This window comes from Atractosteus spatula, chromosome 3 (genome assembly GCF_055471065.1).
Source record: "Atractosteus spatula isolate fAtrSpa1 chromosome 3, fAtrSpa1.hap1, whole genome shotgun sequence".
Taxonomy (NCBI): Eukaryota; Metazoa; Chordata; class Actinopteri; order Semionotiformes; family Lepisosteidae; genus Atractosteus; species Atractosteus spatula.
In genome coordinates, this window is record NC_142708.1 from 18,665,310 (window position 1) to 18,683,520 (window position 18,211).

The window sequence follows — 18,211 nt, forward strand, 5'->3', positions numbered from 1 at the left end:
AAATTGAATTACAATGACAAAGAAGAAGCAATACTGTCCTCTCCCTACCCTTTAAATACATGTTTAATTTCACAATCTAATTCAATTAATTAGAATGAAAGCTCCGAAACGCTGCATATTTTATTCTTTCAATTCACAACTCAGTAAGCAATTTGCTATGCAGTGCGCTACTTGTTCCTATTCATTCCGTGATGAAGAGTACAGTTAAATAGCAAAATATTACATAAGAAATGTTGCAAATGAGGACCTTTGCCTATTTAATATTATATAAATTAGAATGTGGTTTAAAAATATGGTACATAAATAAATAAAGTAGTCAACAAAATCTCCAGCTGGATAGTATTTTCCCTGCATTTTTTGCACATATTACTTTGGTATTCTAAAAGTGAATTTCTTTTGGGATCAATTTGTTATAAAATGACAGTAAGGGGAAAACTGATCATAAATGCAGGTTGGATTCATTTAAATTCATGGACACTACACTACGTGGACTAGGGACATGCTGTTGTATCTGTTTTAGATTTCACTGCCTTTTAAAGCATGGCCAAGGTAAGTCAACAACACAAGAGAGGGCCCAAAAACAGGGCTCGTCGTACAGATCACGCAATGGACTGGGAATCCATAGCGAAAATAGGCTTGTGCATTCAGGGCGGAGAAGTCCAGACATGTTTTTCATGGTGCGTTTACATTTCAAAACGTTTTACTTGGCACTGTATGAGGAGAATGAATTTAGCTAATTAAATACTGCACACTGTATTTCCCACAGTGATTATCGTGATACCTAAAACCTTTAAAAAAATACTGGTGAATACTTTGAATAATTTGACATAAACTATATCCCTTTCTTCTATACAGCAAATATAAAAAAGCATTGAACAGTTTAAATTGCACAGTAAGACTTATATGAGCTCGAACTCATCTGCTTTAGTTCATGGTGTTACACATCAAGAATTCTGGGCTGATCTCTAAAATCCACCGTCTGCACCCCTGCGAGCTGCAGTAACCAGTTTATTGGCATGTGATCCAATCTGTTCATATCAAAATGTGTGAAGTGAACTTCAGATCCTGTGGAAAGATGCAGAAAAAAACAGAGTAATCACATTGGAGTACGGTGATCAAACGTAGTGTTGCTCTTAAAATGGAGAGCTTTAAAGGTATGTTTGCAGGAGCATCATCAAAACAAGGAATACAAATCTGAAGAAGAAACTGAAAATGTGCAACCAGGAGTAAAGACAAACCTGTCACTCACATTGAGGCATTCATTTACCAAGTTTCAAGAGTTCGCGGTGCAAACTGTTTACAATGTGCTCCAGGACAGATGCTTTCTCTATATTAAAAATGAAACTGTCTTAATGCAAGAGTTATATAATCAATAACTAAGTAGTGTATCACATATTTAAGAAACATTAATAATTAAGAGCACAACAAAGTTTACCTGGGCCTAAGATTAAGCATCCTCCTTGTTGGTTAAGATCCCCTTGAAAATCAAAAGCAGGGCTGTTCATTGCTCGCCACAAGCTTTTCACACTTCCCATGAGCGTGCCTGACTTCACATGAGGGCATGGGGCCGCTGCAGCATCAAAACATTATAGTCGTACAATTGTATTACAGTTGGAGTAAACACAAATCTGCTCTGTAATTTGGGATGTTATAGACTATCACCTGAACATCTTCAGGAGAAGGACATCTGAGCAAAAGAACAAAAAACACACTAAAGTAGTCTACAGTAATTTGATAAATGTCTACTGTTACCTCTGAATTATTTATCTCATGCTCTCGACCGATGCTAACCAATGTTAAGTTACAGAACTGCACTTAATGAAGAGTGACCTCATATTTACAGCAGTCTTCAAATTTATTCATGCTCTTGATTGACTATAACTATAATTTGAATCCGCCAAGCAAATGCTTCTGATTTAAAAGATGATAAATGTATTGAAAAAGAGTGCTAAATCATATCAATAGCATAGCTGTAAAATTACAGGTAAAGGTTTATTTCATGCTGAAAGGAAAAGGAAAGAGACTCAACGTTTTGGCTGTGGAGCCTTCTTCTGTCTTTCAGAGTTCATATTACACGTACTTCAGCATTCATACTACACACAATTCTAAACACGCAATATTAAGGTTCAAGTAGGTAGCTGCGTCAGCATACGTAGGCTGCAAAGGAACAGGTAAAGGTTTACTCCACACTGAAAGGAGAAGGAAAGAGACTCAACGTTTCTGCTGTGAAGCCTTCTTCTGGCGTCACCTGAAGAAGGTTCCACAGCCGAAACATTGGAGTGATTAAAGTTATCCATACCTTGTGAGTCTGTAGAAAAGAAATACTGAAGATTTAAACCCTCTTATGATTTTTAATCATCTGGTACTTTAATAAAATTTAGAGAAGCTCCTGGGAGCCTCCTGGATTGCCACTGGGTAGGAAGAATACAGTAGCTCAGACCCTGTCCTCACGGGACAAGTCAGAGATTTATTTAAAGATCTGAGGCAAAGGTGAATGACCTTAACCATGTAAGAACATAAGGTCAGAAATGAGAGGAGGCCATTTGGCCTGTCTAGCCTGTTTACTTGCTATTAAATAAGTGGCTTCAAGGATCTCATGAAGCTGTTTCTTGAAAGATGTCAGGGTTCAAAAACAGGGGTAGTGAACTTGTTCCATATTGTTACAATATGTTGGGAAGATGTTGTTTAAAACTGCTACTCTGGGTTCTAAGTTTCCTATTCTATCTTCTAATTTGCCTGAAATCTGAAGAAGTCAACTGATCCAGTATGGATCAGATTTATAAAAACATTCAAAATGTACAATCTTATTAGTATAGATTGGCTACAGACCACCAAATTTAGATGGTGTGATACTGTGCATGACTTTGAGGATTCTGAATTGTTGAATCAGATCGCATCGTACTAATCTCAGTTCATGATTAGAGACTAGTGTACAATATTCCTTCAATCCCAAGACTGTATCTGGTTGCTCTTCTTTGGGCTGATTCTAGAGCAGTAACATCTTTTTTTGTAGTGTGGTGACCTACGTTATACACAATGTTTTAAATGAGGCCTACTAAATCATTGCACAATTTTAACATAATATCCTACAATTTTGAATTCTGTGCTTTTAAGGATGTATCCTAGCATTCTTTTTGCCTTTCAATTACTTCCCCACATTGTGTAGAAGATGGATATTATGAGTTTACACAAACATTTAAGTCCTTTTCCTTGGTGGCTTCTTCAAACTCGATGTTTCCCATTTTATGTCTATAGTTTGTTTTTCCCACGTGCACGTATTATTCTGCTCTAGTCTACATTTAATATCATTCGTCAGATGTTTACCTAGTTTAAAATGACCCAGGCCTTCTGTCTACAGTAAATGCTTTTCAATTGCCTTTGCTGCTTATGCAGCGTTTGTCTGTCCTTCTAATTTGGTGTCATCTGCAAACTTTCCTAGTTTACTAACTTTACCAGAACCTAGATCACAGATTTAAATTAGGAAAGCAGCAGTCCTAAAACTAAAAAATGAATCTTTTATGCGGAACTTTTTCAAAAGCCATATTGTATGTTCTGTGCATGCCCATTACTGTTCTTTTGCTCAAATAACTCTAACAAGTCAATTAAGTAAGACCTATGTTTCCTAAATCATATTAATGAAATAATTATCATTTCCACAACATAAAGAAAAGGAAGCAATTTAATTACTGATCTTTATACTGTAATAAATAATTATTAAAATAATTATTGGGTTTATAATTCCTTTTTAGTTTTTTGGATGGGCAATACATTAACAATTCACAGGCAAGCTACAAGTACATTTTTGTTCATGGATGGTGAATATTACCTCAATTTTGTGTCCTGGACTCTACCTGTAGTTTCTCAATAAACTTGACAGTACACTGTGCTATCATAAGAGTTTCCTAATGATTCTCACACCTGTGTTTTCTACATGCTATCTTGTAGAAAAATACGGGCATTCCCTTTTATAGGTGCTCTGACAATCCATGTAAGGGGGGAGTGAGTAGCCATTTGTAATATTTCACTATTTCTGCAGCTGGTTTTCCCAAGACATTATGACTATGTGAAAAAGTCTCTCATAAAGACTACTTCTTCCTTTACAAATGCGTTGCTGACCTCATTTAAATAATGTTACCTTTGAATCAATGTCTGCATTTTGTGGTCTGTAGCATACTTCTAACACTGTACATTTTGAATGTTTTTATAAGCCTGATCCATACTGGTTCAGAAACCCTTGATTCCTTTAGGTTAATATCCTGTGCCTGAATGCTCTTTTTGGATGTACAGTACTGTACACTGCTACACCTCCTTTTCTTCCATTGTTCCCATCTTTCTGGAAATCTGTGGATCCACTAATGTTGTATTGGTTATCATTAGTCTCTTTTAGCCATATTTCTGGGATTCCAATTACATTATATTCAACGTCTACAAGCAGTAGCTTCTCTCTCATGCATTTTGCTTCAGCTCTAGAAATGACTAAAAAATACAAAAGACATTTCAGTTTTGACTGAGGCGTCCATTGGTGAGAGGTTCAATAATGAGATGATCACTACCTCATGAAGAAGAGGGCATTAAGAAAAGGAGGCTAACCAGTACCAAATAACTGTGAATCTTCCTAAAACTCTGGCAGCAGGGTGATTTCAATAATCTGCTGTATACTGCAGAGTTAACAGACCATCTTAAAAAGCTGAGATATGAACTTGCTGAAAAGAAACTTATTGACTCCCCAGAACCAAATTATATCAAATCCCGTGGTTGGATGAAACACAAATTGAGATTGTGGATAGGTTTGCCAGCAGTACAAGCAGCATCTGAAATGGTAAAAATGTTTCTTTCTCACATTGAAAAACGAATGTCCTACCCTCTGTAAAGGAGATAAGTGGACCTGTCCTGCTTTAGTGCTGTTTTCTATTGTCTGGTCCAGATACGCGGCTCAGAATGGAGGGGCAGGTGGAGTCCAAGGTTTACTAACATATTTCAGCCAACAGTGTGTGCCGTCTGTCAAGAAACTTAAGTGTGCTCTCAAATTGACTTTACAGAAGGATACCACTTCGAAGTCTGCACCACACTTCATGACCAGATGGTCAAGAGGGCGCAAAAACCAAATGATAGGTCATGATGTGTCATTGCAGACTCTAGCAGGACATTTATGATATGATCTGAGGAAAGCAGATCACAAGTACAGACTGCACAAGCTGGAGAAGCCGAAGAGGCTCAGCTCTGGTCAAGAGGCTGAAAGGTTGAAGAATCCAGTCATCAGAGCCAAAAGAGGGTTAGAGAAATACTCCTCACCAGGGAATTCAAACATTTCAGCATTAGTTTTTTGCAATTTTATTGATGGATGTTCTATTTATACAAATATTATTTAAAAAGGAAAGGTTAAATCCATACAGAAAAGCAGAAAAAAAGAAGAAGAAATGCAAAGTTTGGCTTTGGAACCTTGTTCGGGTGTGTGGTCTCTGTAGCCGAAAAGTTTTTTTTCCTTCTTTCTTTTTAATTTTCAGCGTGAAATCAACCTCTGCTTGTCACTTTGCAACTCACACACCAACACAGCTCCCTCTTTAACCTCTACAGTACTGAAAGTCATACAAATCCTTCATTTGTTATTTGCATGTATGCATATACAGTATCTGGAGGATACTGTATATCATCTCAAAATTAAAAAAAAGAAAATTACCTGACTCTGTGAACACCTCTCCTCTCTTCATTCCAAGTTTTTTATAAATTTGCCTTTCTGGATCAACATATATTTCATGTGGATAGCTTGTCAGTGTGCAGAACGCCTGTATGTATGACCCATATGTAATATAAGTAAGAGTGATGCATAAAAATAAACAGACACGTCTAGCATTTTCTAAAGGAGAACATGTGCTTGATGTTTCAGATGAACTGCAAATCTGTGGCGGCCTTGTTAACAAGATTCTGGTAGCAAGGAAGGGTATAACATTGCAGAAGGTCTGATTATGACATTAGTGAACAAGAGAGGACATGTTTAGAAAAATGTTATGTTATGTTTAGAAAAAAGGTCACTGTAGGGTAGCAAATGCCACCAATTTGTATAGCACTGTGTTAATCATAAATTAAAACAACGCTGTAATGTAACTGACCTATCTCATCTTTTGGAAAACACATACCTCAATGTGATGGTGTGAAGACTGTCCAATTACTATCAACCTGACATCAGCATCCTGTTATTGAAATAAATATGAGTTTAACCATGATATTCTCCACAGAACTATATATTTTCTACTGAAAAGGAGTAGAAACTCTGGGAAATTAGGATTTAAATGCAACTCTATGCTTGGGACATATATTGTCACGCAGTTAAATCTTTTAATATTTTGAATTTCCTCTTGAAAATTATTTTTACGATTTTGGTGGTCTGAACCCCCAGCCCTGCCTGTGCAAAGCCCCAATCCAGTTATTCTTATACTGTAGGTCATCTGTTTTCAAAAGATTGGCAACACCTGTAAAGATATTGATGAATGAAGCAGGTGGGCTGTTCGTTTAAGTGAACTTCTGGCTCCTGAGAGCTGAAATATACTGTACTAACAACAAACAGAGTGAAAAAATAACCTTTGCCTTTTTATTCCCAGAAATCTAAGCTCTTTTATGAGATGTGCCTTGTAATAAGGCATTTTTGTTGTTTGCTGGTAATTACCATTCACATTTCAAATAATGGAAAATAATCAAAATAAATTTAAATAACTTTTAAAAATGTAATAATTCTGCTACTTACTGTGAGGAACCTCTTAGGTATTTTGGTCAGATCTTCCACATACTCTTTGCATGTGTAACACAAAAAATGCTATAAATACAAAAGTCAAATATTCAATTAGAAACAATTGAACATAGGCTATATATGTTTTAAATGCAAAATCCACGACGAACTATTATACTTCAGTAAACAAGAGTTCACAATCGCAATGAAAGTATACCAACACGAGAAAACGGTGCCATCTCGGATACTGCTTTCAATGCAATCATCTAAAAATATACGTATATAATACCTGCATTTTTAATTAAACACCTCTGTGTTTAATGTATCAGCACTATCCTTCTCACTCGTAAGGCAGATTCCTTTAAATCGGATCTCTAATGCTTGTATTGAAACGTTTGAATACATCGGTATTAAAACAGGGCTTTCGCAGTATCGGAATTGGTAGCAGAAAAAAAAAGCTTCTTACCCTAACGAAAATAATGATTGATTTCTTGTCGTCATATAAACTTTTAAAAAGAATCCGTTTCCCGTGCCGGTTGTAAACAAAACAATCTTCAACCTCTGAGATCTGAATATTAACCGGGTGTTTCTGGTGGCCTTGCTGGGCTCTGGCGATTTGTTGTGTGACGGGAAGATCTGCAGCCATCTCAATCCACTTACAGTAAAACTTTTTTTTTTCCCTCAAGTCTTGTCCGAGCTATTTTGGGATTGCTATGCAAAGTGTTCAAAAACTCAGAAACCACTCCCACAAAATTAACAATTTCATGTGCAGTGAAGTAACCGAGTTCATGGAGAAATAACGCACATCTGGAAACAGAATTATTACATGCCCCTATGGACTACTGATAAATGTTTACTGTATCTCGATGATTTATATTTATTTGCTTTCTTAAACTTTCCCCGCCGATCTCTAGTTTTATGCGTCTGTGCGGCCCTGTGGAAGAACAGCATTTGGTAAAGGGTTTTCATCGCTCCTGCTACAAATAACTGGTTAATTGACAAAAACTGAGTTATTGTCGACTTAAGATAAATCACTAATGATATGCAGCAGCTGAACACTGAAAATATTCAGCTTTATAGTTGTAAAATATACTGTATATCTAATGCTATTTCAGTAGCCTTTTATGACGCCTAGCGACAATTTGGCGTATTGCATTTTGTGCATTTTTATTACAGCGCGCTGTTGTTTGCAACATTCTCCTAAATATGACAGTAATATAGTACCAAAAATAAAAGAATGCGTGGAATCGACAACAACACTTCACAGACAATACTTTCAATTTTCGGTCTGCAGACCGAACAGTTAGCGACATGTTTCTGAAGAAGGACCGATTTCTCATTCCTTTATTTAAAAAGAAAATCGAAAGCAGAGCAAAATTGGATATTCTGCAGCCCTTGTCCAGTCTCTGTATTTATCTTCAATTGTGTTAGCATGTTCAAAGTATTTTAAAATAAATAATTGTTGTCATAAAAGCATACATTAAAGATTAAAAAGCAATATTTTGAATGAAATCGATATAATTTTCTATGTAAAAACAATTATGTCTTTACATACAGTAGTCTTAGGCTGTTGTGTTCCCAACGTTTCTAATTGGTTGGCAGACATCTAGCATAAAGGTTACCATGAATTCTTTATTAATATGACACGCAGTGCCATGCTAAAGTCTATGATCATGAAAAGTACGCATATGCTGGAAAATAATCAGCATTTCTGATATTTGTGAGTTGCTTTTATTCTAAATAATACGCCACTGATCCTTTAATCTACCGTGTATTAGACGAATTTCCTTAGGCAACGTCTTTCTTAACAAATAAAACGTGAACGGTAGCAGTAATAGTGAGTATGACAGAAGACCTCCCTTCCTTCCTCCCCCTTCAAACAATTAAACTTATTTCTTATGGGTGTTTTATCTTAGCGATACAGTGTCGTTGTTGCTATGCACGGAGGCGGGCATCACCCAACTTGACAGACAAGGTGAGCATGCAGTCCGTGAAGCCGTGGCTTGACTGACAGGGAAGTCCTCCAATTAAAAAGCAAGGAAAGAGCCAGTACTCGTGAGTGAGGAACAGGGAATTTTCCAATCACTCTTTAAGCAGGGGGCAGGATTTCCTTTCTTGTGCTTATTCCGGAACACTTTCCACAGAGAGCAATAACATATATATGATGTGTGTACACGTTCGTACATAGCGTTGTGTCTGCAATATTTTAAGTCTGTCGAGCTGTTGGTGGTGTTTTATACGTGGATTATGAATGCACGGGTTGAAGGCGACCAGAATTGTGTGAACTGGTTGAGAAAACGTTGCTGTAAGTAAGACGAACTGTTCCTTCTCATGTAATTCAGTTAGAAAGTTGTTTTTTTTTTCTTACAGGTTAGACATTGCCAGCTGAATGTGTTGTATTGCTATATATTTTAAAAAAAAACTTACAAAAAATCACTTAACGACCTTGCCTTTCAAGCCTGTTCTCGTGTTCCGAGATGTCTAAATAATATTTGTCATGCACGAATTCAGCTTCTCGAGGTGAAGGCAAAATAATGATTATTTTTGCTGTGTTTCGAGGAAGGCCCGGTACTTACGGTGTAAATAGAAATTGTACTAAAACAAGTACATGTCAGGTCATTGCAGGTCAGTACCCCTGTTAATTTAAAAGCAGCTCGCTGCATAATATAGTGTGGAGCCCACGGCTCATGTATTGTGAATAATGGTGTGTGTGATCAGTTCTCGGAAGAAGTAAAATAATACATTTGGTTATATGATTTATGCAAGGCATTGATTATAAAACTATAGTTCTTTTATTAGACGAGCATCTGGTACCTGCAACGCTAAATGCTTAAAATTGCATAGTACCAGGATGCCTGAACAGTACTATTTAGGCAGTTTTCAAGATGTGTATACAAGAGATCAGTTTCAACCAATAACGCTCTTCAAAATCCCGTCCCAAACTATGTAGTGTGTAGAACTACCGAACAAGCACGTATGAAGACTTAAAAGATTCCCAAGGTTTTTGATGTATGATTTTATAAATGCAGTTCTACTACTGCGCTAGTAGTAATAAACGCAATGATTCCAAAGTTAATTTTATATGTTGCGTTGTCTCCAACAAATTCAGATTTAATGCAAAAAAGATACAACAGTTTTTGGAATGTGATTTTTGTTAACCTCTTCCTGTAGTTTTGAATGAACAGCAGCCAGTAAACTGAAGGCAGTAAATGCGCTTGATCTGTCACCAGTCGCATTTTTCAGCACATTTAAGGTTACTAGTGTAGCATTCAAGTAGGTTTCTGAATAACACCCATAGAACCAAAAACTGCTTTCTAGGCTTGATCACCTCACCTGCTCTCTTTGAATGCCATGAACTACTGTATATTGTTCAGCCATCAGTGGTGTGTTTGTTAGAAAAATGCACATATTCCTTTCTTCCTTCAGTGTTTCTGTGGAAGGCTTCCAATATTATTGATTCATTGTCGTAAGGTGAACATGCACCTTATTTTGACACTTAGCAATATGAATTGGAGCCCATCAATTCAAAGGACAGTAGATCCTACAAGAGCAGCTTAGCATTTAGGCCCGTGTTCACTGGAGATAAAATGCACGTGTAGTTATTGTCGTCCATAACTTGGCTGAGGAGCCAATGATGCGAAGCTGCCATCTGTGGGATTATGAGTGAGTGTCTTCCAGTCAGGATCCCCTCTAAAAGGTAGGGAAAGGGAAAATAGTTTTCTGCAGTGAGGTGTCACTGTCTATTAAACCTTATCAGACTAAGCTCAGATGATACAAAGGTCTTTGCCTGTATGTGTGTGAAAGTACTTTGAGAGTACTCAGATTGCTGTTTCACATCACAGCACATCACATCAGTGGGTGGAAAGCAAAGCTCACTGCTGTTGTCCTAGATAGCCTAATGGAAACAACACTTGGCTCTTAAATGATTGACAACACAGTTTTGTTGCCTCTTGAATTGGAATAACAGAAAGGCTGGTCAGCCAAGGCCTGGGGAATTAAGAATGTACTTCCCTTCCAAAATAGATATAGAAACTAATTAATTAACATAATCTTTACGAAAATGAGCAGGCCCTTCGGTTCATCTAGATTTTGTTTTGCTTTTTAGTATCTGAGGAGCACATTTGGCCACTTCTCAAAGTACACCAGTGTAGCTTGTTCTTGACTCCCGCCACCCTTTGTGTAAATAGGTGCCTCCTCATCTAAGTTTTAAATACAGTTCTTATTGTGTTCTCTGGTTTGAGTGAGCTTTTACATGGCATGATGGCATCCCCCTGTTGCCCCCACATGCTTTACAAGCTGCTTTTTTACCATTGACGGAACAGGATTGGACCAGTGCTTTAAGAATATAAAAATGGTTTAAAAGAAGAGGAGGCTGTTTAACCCCTCTGGCCTTCTTGGTAGTCATTAGCTAATCGATCCGTGGACATCTCATCCAGCCATTTCTTGAAAGAAGCTTCAACATCATGGCAAAGTTATCATGTGGAACACGTTTAATCATAGTCAACAGGTGTTTGTAATGTTAGTAGCCTGAGTGTAAGCAGTTCTGTTTGTGATATCACACAGTTTGTGTAGATATACAAAACGAGCAATGTTTGCACGACTTGATTTTGATTTGCCATCTGGTCGACATTTTAGGCTGCTCATTCCGAGTCCCAATTACTCAAGCTGTGATGTATGAGCGAGCCCCTTCAGAGTGCTTTTATTGACAGCGTCTTATGTTTTTTGTACTTTTTATACTGCATTGTATTATTCAGGTTGCATTGATTGTATACATCTTATAAAGTCCATTGGAGGTTTCCTGTAAGGCATGTGCAAGGCCAAAGGAAAATGTCGGCTGTTTGTAGACAATAAAGCGGATTTTGATTCCGATTTTCTCCCCAACACCCAGATGACCGAGTTCTATCACTGCAGTTTCTCTTACTGTGGCTGTAAGCGAGCCACAGCCTTACCTTGCCTTTTATCTGAGGGTGTGTTTCCTCCCCCCCCAACTGGGCTTTTCCACAGAGGCACCCTGAGTCATCTATATGGGCCATCTTCTCTCTAAAAATGGCAAGCGCGTGAAGAAGAAGAAGAGGAAGCTGCGGAGGAACTGCTTTCTGCACGGGCCGTGCATGCTGTGCTTCATCGTCCACAACACCAGCAGCCTTGCCGAGGACCAGCTCGAGAGCGCCTCCAAGCTCGCCGAGAGGTACGCCGCGCTCGGCTCCCCCGAGGACTGCGCCCGCTTCCTCCTGTCCCCGAAGGAGCTCGCCCTGTGGGAGGAGCAAGGCAAGAGCCTGCTGTCGGGCGTCCCCGCCAAGCTCTTCCGCACCGTCTCCGCCGGCGACTACTCCGAGATGGTCTGCAAGCGCAAGTGCCCGCCGGGCGCGCAGAGAGGCGCCCCCTGCAAGCAGGCGCGGCGCGCCTTCCAGGAGGCGGCCGAGAACGGCGCGGGCAGTGCCCCAGCCGCGGTGGCGCCGCCGCCGCCGCCGCCGCCGCCGCCGCCTCAGTTCCACATCCCCCTCTGCATCCTGCCCTCCTCGTCCTCTTCGGAGGGCTCTACTGGGGGGCTCCCGACGGGTGCGGGGGAGAGCCCCGCCGGCACCGCCAGCACTGCGACCCCGCAGAGCCCCTCCGAGAGCACCCCGCTGGTGCCCAGCGACAGCCAGGGTGACTGTAAAGCGTTTGAGGCCGACATGCCCAGCATCAACCACCTCCCTGCGTCGATCCTGCTAAACGTGAGTGTGAAAAGAGGAGAGGGGGAACCTGCGGGCTGGGGTACTGCCTGAGTTTTATTTGTATATATTTATGGGGACACTGTACTGTAAAAAGGCACCATCCTTCAGATGAGAAGTAAAACCGAGGACCTGACTCTCTGTGCTCGTTAAACCCAGGGTGTTTCTCGAAAAGAGTAGGGGTGTTCCGACCAAATTTCCCATTGGTCTTTACCAATTATGGCCTCCTAATAAACCCCATCTCTGAACTGGCTTCATCTCCCCACTGATAGCTGATGTGTGGTGAGTGTACTGGCGCATCATCCAGGTGGGGATTCACATTGGTGGTGGAGTCCCCATTGGTTCTAAAGCACATTGGGTGGAGTGTCCAGAAAAGCACTTTGTAAGTGTAAGGAAGTTATTTTATTATACAGCGTACTTAGATGAAAAGTGCATTAATAGAAAACTGTCAATTTAATTCAGTCACACCGGTTTGTGCACCTAGCAACCGATTCCCAGAGTGTTGGTATCAGTACAGATATTCCTGACCGTGCTTACAGGAAGACATAGTCAGGTGTGTGTTTTTGTGTGCGGAAAGCATTCAGGTCTATATACTCAATTTTCTGGAACTGTCGGAGAGATGCACTGATGACGCATTCTGGTAGCACTGGAGAAATTTTAACGGATGAAAAATCTGTTTAATCTTTCTCTGGTTTCTGCTGGTTAATTGATTAACTGTACTCCTTCTCAATGAATTAGATTGAACTGACTGTTTGTGCATGCCCGATATCAGGCATTGCCAAACAAAAAGCTAAAGGAAAAGGAGTTGTATTTAGTTGCAGTGCAATTGCAACAAGATTCCAGAAACGTATTTATTTGAATCGGAAAACAAAAATCTTTTTTTGAGTGGTGCTATAATGCGAGTTTATAATTTAAGTCCATCGTCTTATTTTATCTCTTTAGGAGGCACATTATAGAGTCTTTTATTTATTCACATCTCATAAATTTTATTCATTTTTTAAAATTTAAAATGTGATGTATTATGGCAAAACTATATTTGGTATTTTCAAGGAAATAGAGGGACTCTTAGGAAAAGAAGTGGTATTTAATGAAAAACTTGCCGAAAAACATTGACATTTTGACAAGGCACAAAACATTCTTTGACTCTTTGAGTTCCGGCTACATTAACACTTTCCAATGATATCCGAAGGTACAAAAAAAGCTGAAGCTGTTTGAAATCTGACCTCTGCCCCTCCCAGCCTCTATTGGAAAAAATCCATAGTCTCATATTTCCAAATCCAAACAGTCTTGAATATTTTATAATGCGTGATCACAGGATGCTCCTTGGTCCTTAAAGACTATACCTTAATCGTTAAGTAGAAACTATTAGTTTATTGGTGTTAAACGCTTCGTCTTACTGTATATCCGTCACATTGATCCCTTGCGTTTTTATTCATGAAATTCTTAGCAGATAAAGGAATTGATTAAGTTTTATTTTGATATGATTTGGGATATGGAGTGGCACGGTGGTGAGGGCTGTTGGCGTATGGCTGTTGGCTTCTGGGTTCAATGCTGGCTTGGTGCACATTCTGTGTGGAGTTTGCATGTTGTCCCTGTGCCTGCCTCCCTCCCTCCCTGGTTTTTTTTTTAGGTGCTCCAATGTCCTCCACAGTTCGGATGGATAACTGGTGGGCGTGTGCATCTTGATAAGAACAAATCCCTTCCAGGGTATACCCTGCTTTGCACTCGTTGTATAAGTAGTTAGGCTGTGCCTCAGTGATGCCCTCTATTGGACTAAAGTGCTGGTTAAAATTAGATGTAGTTTGATAGGTTTGCTATACATCATACAACGTAGTGTCAGTCTGTCTTTAGTGAAAGCGCATATTTAGATGCATAAAAAGTGCATAAACAGGCAGAGTTGCCTGTAAGAAATACCTGTTGCTGCTTTGTACAAGTGTATATGCACACTTTAAGAACAGAAAGCACTAAAATAAAGGAAGAATGATTCCCAAAAGGAGGTATGTAAGGGTAGATTAAGAGTCAGTGTTTTAGGAGGGTACGAAAGTGCTGTTCTCCAAAAACATTTGCATGCAAAAAATTAAACACTTTCTATTGTTCTAAACACGTTCTAGTAATCAAGAAGTACAATATATCGATAGAGAAGTGCATTGCCTTATTCTAAAATAGACAAACGTGGCTTTCTAATGCCTGTGTATTAAATTTTGATTTGGAACTGGCTGTTATTCTGTTTACTTTACATCACTGATCCAGGAATATCCCCAGTCCTATCTTTTCTTATGTCACTTTAACCCACTGGAAGCACCGGTTGACATGCTTTGTTCATCCTATCCCATGCTTAACTAAACCACAATGCAGTTGTTGCATGTCGTTGTCCTTGGAATTTGATGATTGTGGGTGTCCAGGACCAGGGCTAGAGAATTCTAATATATACAATATCGTCATGGATATTTGAGCTCACCCCCAGAGAAAATCACCAAAAACAGCATATTCAACGGTTTGCATTTTAAACTGTAAACATTTACTATTACTGTTCTGTTCATTGTGTACAGAGGAATTACTGCCTTGTGTCAAAACTCCAAGGTCAGGGAACAAATCATTCTTCAGCACAAAATGATCTTAAAGCAGGATTAATTAATGACATGAAAAATATTATACGAGTCCTGTTTACAGATCATCCTGTGTTGTTGACAGTGAGTAAACTGCTTGCCATTGTTATCCACTTTCATACAGTACCTGTGTTACCTGAATATCATGTTCAGCATAATTATAACTGGATTAATTCACTTAAACTGAGCAACTTAATTAGGCATTGGAAATGAAATCACATCCCACAGCTTTGGTTGTTGCTCAACAGACAGTATTAGAAACTTAATCTTGTATTGTACTCGGGGAATTATTAAAAAAACCCCAACATACTCTTACTACTTACAGAGTCTGGCTGTAGAAATGCCTTGTATGTTGAGATGTCAGTAGTGGACATTGTAGAAAGAGGGTATTTACATGATGAACGTTCTGAGACTTGCAGTTTGACAGTTGGTTCTGAAGCTCAGTAGATTTTTTTTCTGTGTATATCATTTGAAAAGAAAATGGATAAGGTGACCATAGAATACAAATATCAACAGTTGTAATTATTTTGGACAAGCAGTTTTGATAATGCATACAGAAACATGCACAGCAGTACTTTTATTGTTAAATGCCATAAGGTTTTCTATAACGTTCAGAAATGAGCTGGATAAAACATCAAGGATCACATCTGGCTAGAGTAATTTAGAAGGAGCCTGGAAAGTATATTGGACAGTGTTCTGGTGCTGTGGTTAGCATTGCCGTCTTGCAGCACTGGAGTCCTAGGTTCAGTTCATGTGGTGCCATCGGTATAGAGTTCGTATGTTTTCCCTGTGTCTGTGTGGATTTCCTCTGGGTGCACTGGTTTCCTCCCACAATCTGAAGCCGTACTGGTATGTTGGTTGACTTCAGGGAAAACTGCCCCTGGTATGAATGTGTGTGTGTGTTTGTGTCTGTGTGTGCCCTGTGATGGACTGGTGTCCCATCTGGGGTGTAACCTGCCTTGTGCCCATTGCTTGCTGGGATAGGCTCCAGTTTCCCCGACACCTGGGTAAGCAGGATAAAAAGGTTAGAAAATGGATTGTGGAGTATATATTATATACGCAGATATATGTGGGATCATGGACAGCAAGAACTTAATTCATTGAAATGTAGTTGTTTCCTGTGCATGTGATGAGACTGCTAGGAACAGGATGCCTGGCAGAAAATCACGGAACATTAGCGAGGGAGCTGCCGAGTGCATTTAATGTGTCCATAGCAATAATCTGCAAGGTTTCTTCTATACTGCTTTTACCTGGGATGGAGGTAAGCAGTCGAATCCAACTATAAATTTATTTCAGATGTTACAACAAATTACTTCTGCAGTCTCAGAGCTGTGTCAGACGTATTACTCTTTATCACCTCTTTTTTCTTAGATGGCTTTTCATGAAGTATTGTTGATGCTATTTGTTTTATATTAACCTGATAAAAGTGACTCTTCATTCTTCATCATGTGATCAAGTGGTTACTCATATTGTTTGGATTGCATTGGCTGTATTTCCATTAGGTCTCAAATCCGATCAGCTTTTCCTGCAAAAGTTAAAATCCAGCACAAACCATGCAATATCTGCTTCTGAGAAAACATTGCTTCAGACTGTTGGAGGTGGATGTCTTCATCAGATAGCAATTTGGTTTGTAATAATGCCCAGCTGTGTGTCTCATGGGCTGTTTAATGCCCTTGTTACACCAGGCAAGACAGTGCAGTTTAGGGACTCTTAATGAGACAGAGTTTCAGACTGTGGACACACAAAGACAATACACTGAGGTGGAAAACCATCTTTTATTTCACTGTTTAGGGGACACAGGTAACCAGGCCAAAACCAAAGACCAGTTCTTTGTTCTGAGTTCCTCTGTAGGCGTAGTCAGAGAGGTAAGCTGCTTACCAGCTTTCAGGACTTACAGAACACAGATCAAATACCAAGTAACAAAGTTCACATACTTTACCAAAACACTTCCGGTTTTTGGCACGCCGGCTCTGCTTTCCCTCTCCATCTCATGTTATGCTCTGCTGAGGATCTGCGTCCTCTCCAGGCAGCAGATGAGACTTCCTGGTAGGTCCGTCTCCTCCTGGTTATTTAGAGTCTCCTGGCCGGTTACCTTTGCCAGATTGGTCAAGAGATGGCAGGCAGCTTGTCACCCCTGCACGGGCTTGTGGGGGATGTAACTGGAGCAAGAGGCACCACCTTTCTCCTCTCTACTGCAATAATAAACGCTGTTGGAGTTAAGAAAACAAAGTTGGCAATGCCCGTCTTGATAAATACACAATACTGTCCTTTACTGCAAGGTGGTGATAAGAATAGTGTTTTGGGTCTTGAAGACTTGCTGTCTTGCTGTCACCAATTTTATCCAGTTGCATTTTTTTTCTCTAGTTTAGTTTTGGCTGAGTGTATTAACAATAAAAAATGCACATTGTCACCAACACCATGCTTTACAAATGCCCTCCCTTTTAGAATTGTTAGGGCTTATTACGCTTGGCCTCTACTGTAAATCCCAAAAGTGTTATGCTTAGTTCACGGTCAGATTTAAAGGCTTTTTTTCTCTTTGTTTTCTCTGTTCTCGTGTAAATCAAATTCCAGTGGGTGAATTGTAATTGAGTTTTGTTAGTGTTGTATGATTAGCTGCTGTGTTCTAGGATCATTAGAGACTTATGAGAGTCCAGATCCCTGGTGAGAAAGGCATTCTACTAATTCAGCTTGTTGCTTACATTAATGGTAACGTAATGAGCAGTTATTAGCATATTAATATCTGTCAAAAACTCAGTTTGGGGTGAAACTAAATTACATAGGAAAGAAAATGAAATGAAGTCTAATTTCATTAGAAAATTAAATAGTGCACTATCACAGAGATTTAATGATCTGTGCCTTGACAATACATTTTCCGTCTTCCCATAATTATATTGGCAAGGAAGCCATGCAGTACTCCAGCTAGAAGATTATTTTCTTTATAGGGGCATACTTTCTGAAAGGTGTGTTTTTATTAACAATTTGTTTAAGCCTTTAAATAAGCAACAATGACCAAAGAAAAAATAAAAGCCTGAATCCTTTTTGTTTAGGGAGCCAGACGAAACCTTGTCTTAAATAACTTATTGCAAAGAAACGATTCAAACGATTCCAAACGAGTCGTTTTTTTTCTCCATATTGCTTTTCCCGCAAAACTTGTCTGGAATTTGTTGCTT

The 18,211-nt window shown here is 39.2% G+C and overlaps 2 protein-coding genes across 2 annotated transcripts in view; one reads left to right on the top strand and one right to left on the bottom strand.

Annotated features, from left to right (window-relative positions):
• Nucleotides 1-51: 51 nt before the first annotated feature.
• Nucleotides 52-7,371, bottom strand: prxl2c (peroxiredoxin like 2C). Its single transcript, XM_088910000.1, has 6 exons — nucleotides 7,188-7,371; nucleotides 6,740-6,808; nucleotides 6,135-6,188; nucleotides 5,678-5,783; nucleotides 1,436-1,570; nucleotides 52-1,065 (listed from the first exon to the last, which is right to left on the bottom strand). Exons 1-6 carry the CDS (start codon nucleotides 7,365-7,367, stop codon nucleotides 938-940), a joined length of 672 nt encoding a protein of 223 aa, XP_088766126.1. The 5' UTR covers nucleotides 7,368-7,371; the 3' UTR covers nucleotides 52-937.
• Nucleotides 7,372-8,772: 1,401 nt separating this feature from the next.
• The window catches only part of fbxl17 (F-box and leucine-rich repeat protein 17), a 316,022-nt gene continuing 306,583 nt past the window's right edge, over nucleotides 8,773-18,211 (top strand). The window contains exons 1-2 of the mRNA XM_088911430.1: nucleotides 8,773-9,026; nucleotides 11,726-12,438. Coding sequence (XP_088767556.1) covers nucleotides 11,746-12,438 — 693 coding nt within the window. The 5' untranslated portion in view covers nucleotides 8,773-9,026; nucleotides 11,726-11,745. The remainder of the gene's footprint in view (nucleotides 9,027-11,725; nucleotides 12,439-18,211) is intronic.

What these genes read in the sequence shown, in the direction of transcription:
- prxl2c (XM_088910000.1), bottom strand. Translation starts at nt 7,367, where the DNA reads ATGGCTGCAGATCTTCCCGTCACACAACAAATCGCCAGAGCCCAGCAA. An exon ending in TACCTAAGAGGTTCCTCACA is followed by an intron (nt 6,189 to 6,739) that starts GTAAGTAGCAGA and finishes TTTCAATAACAG; the next exon opens with GATGCTGATGTCAGGTTGAT. An exon ending in AGAGGTGTTCACAGAGTCAG is followed by an intron (nt 1,571 to 5,677) that starts GTAATTTTCTTT and finishes TTGATGCTGCAG; the next exon opens with CGGCCCCATGCCCTCATGTG.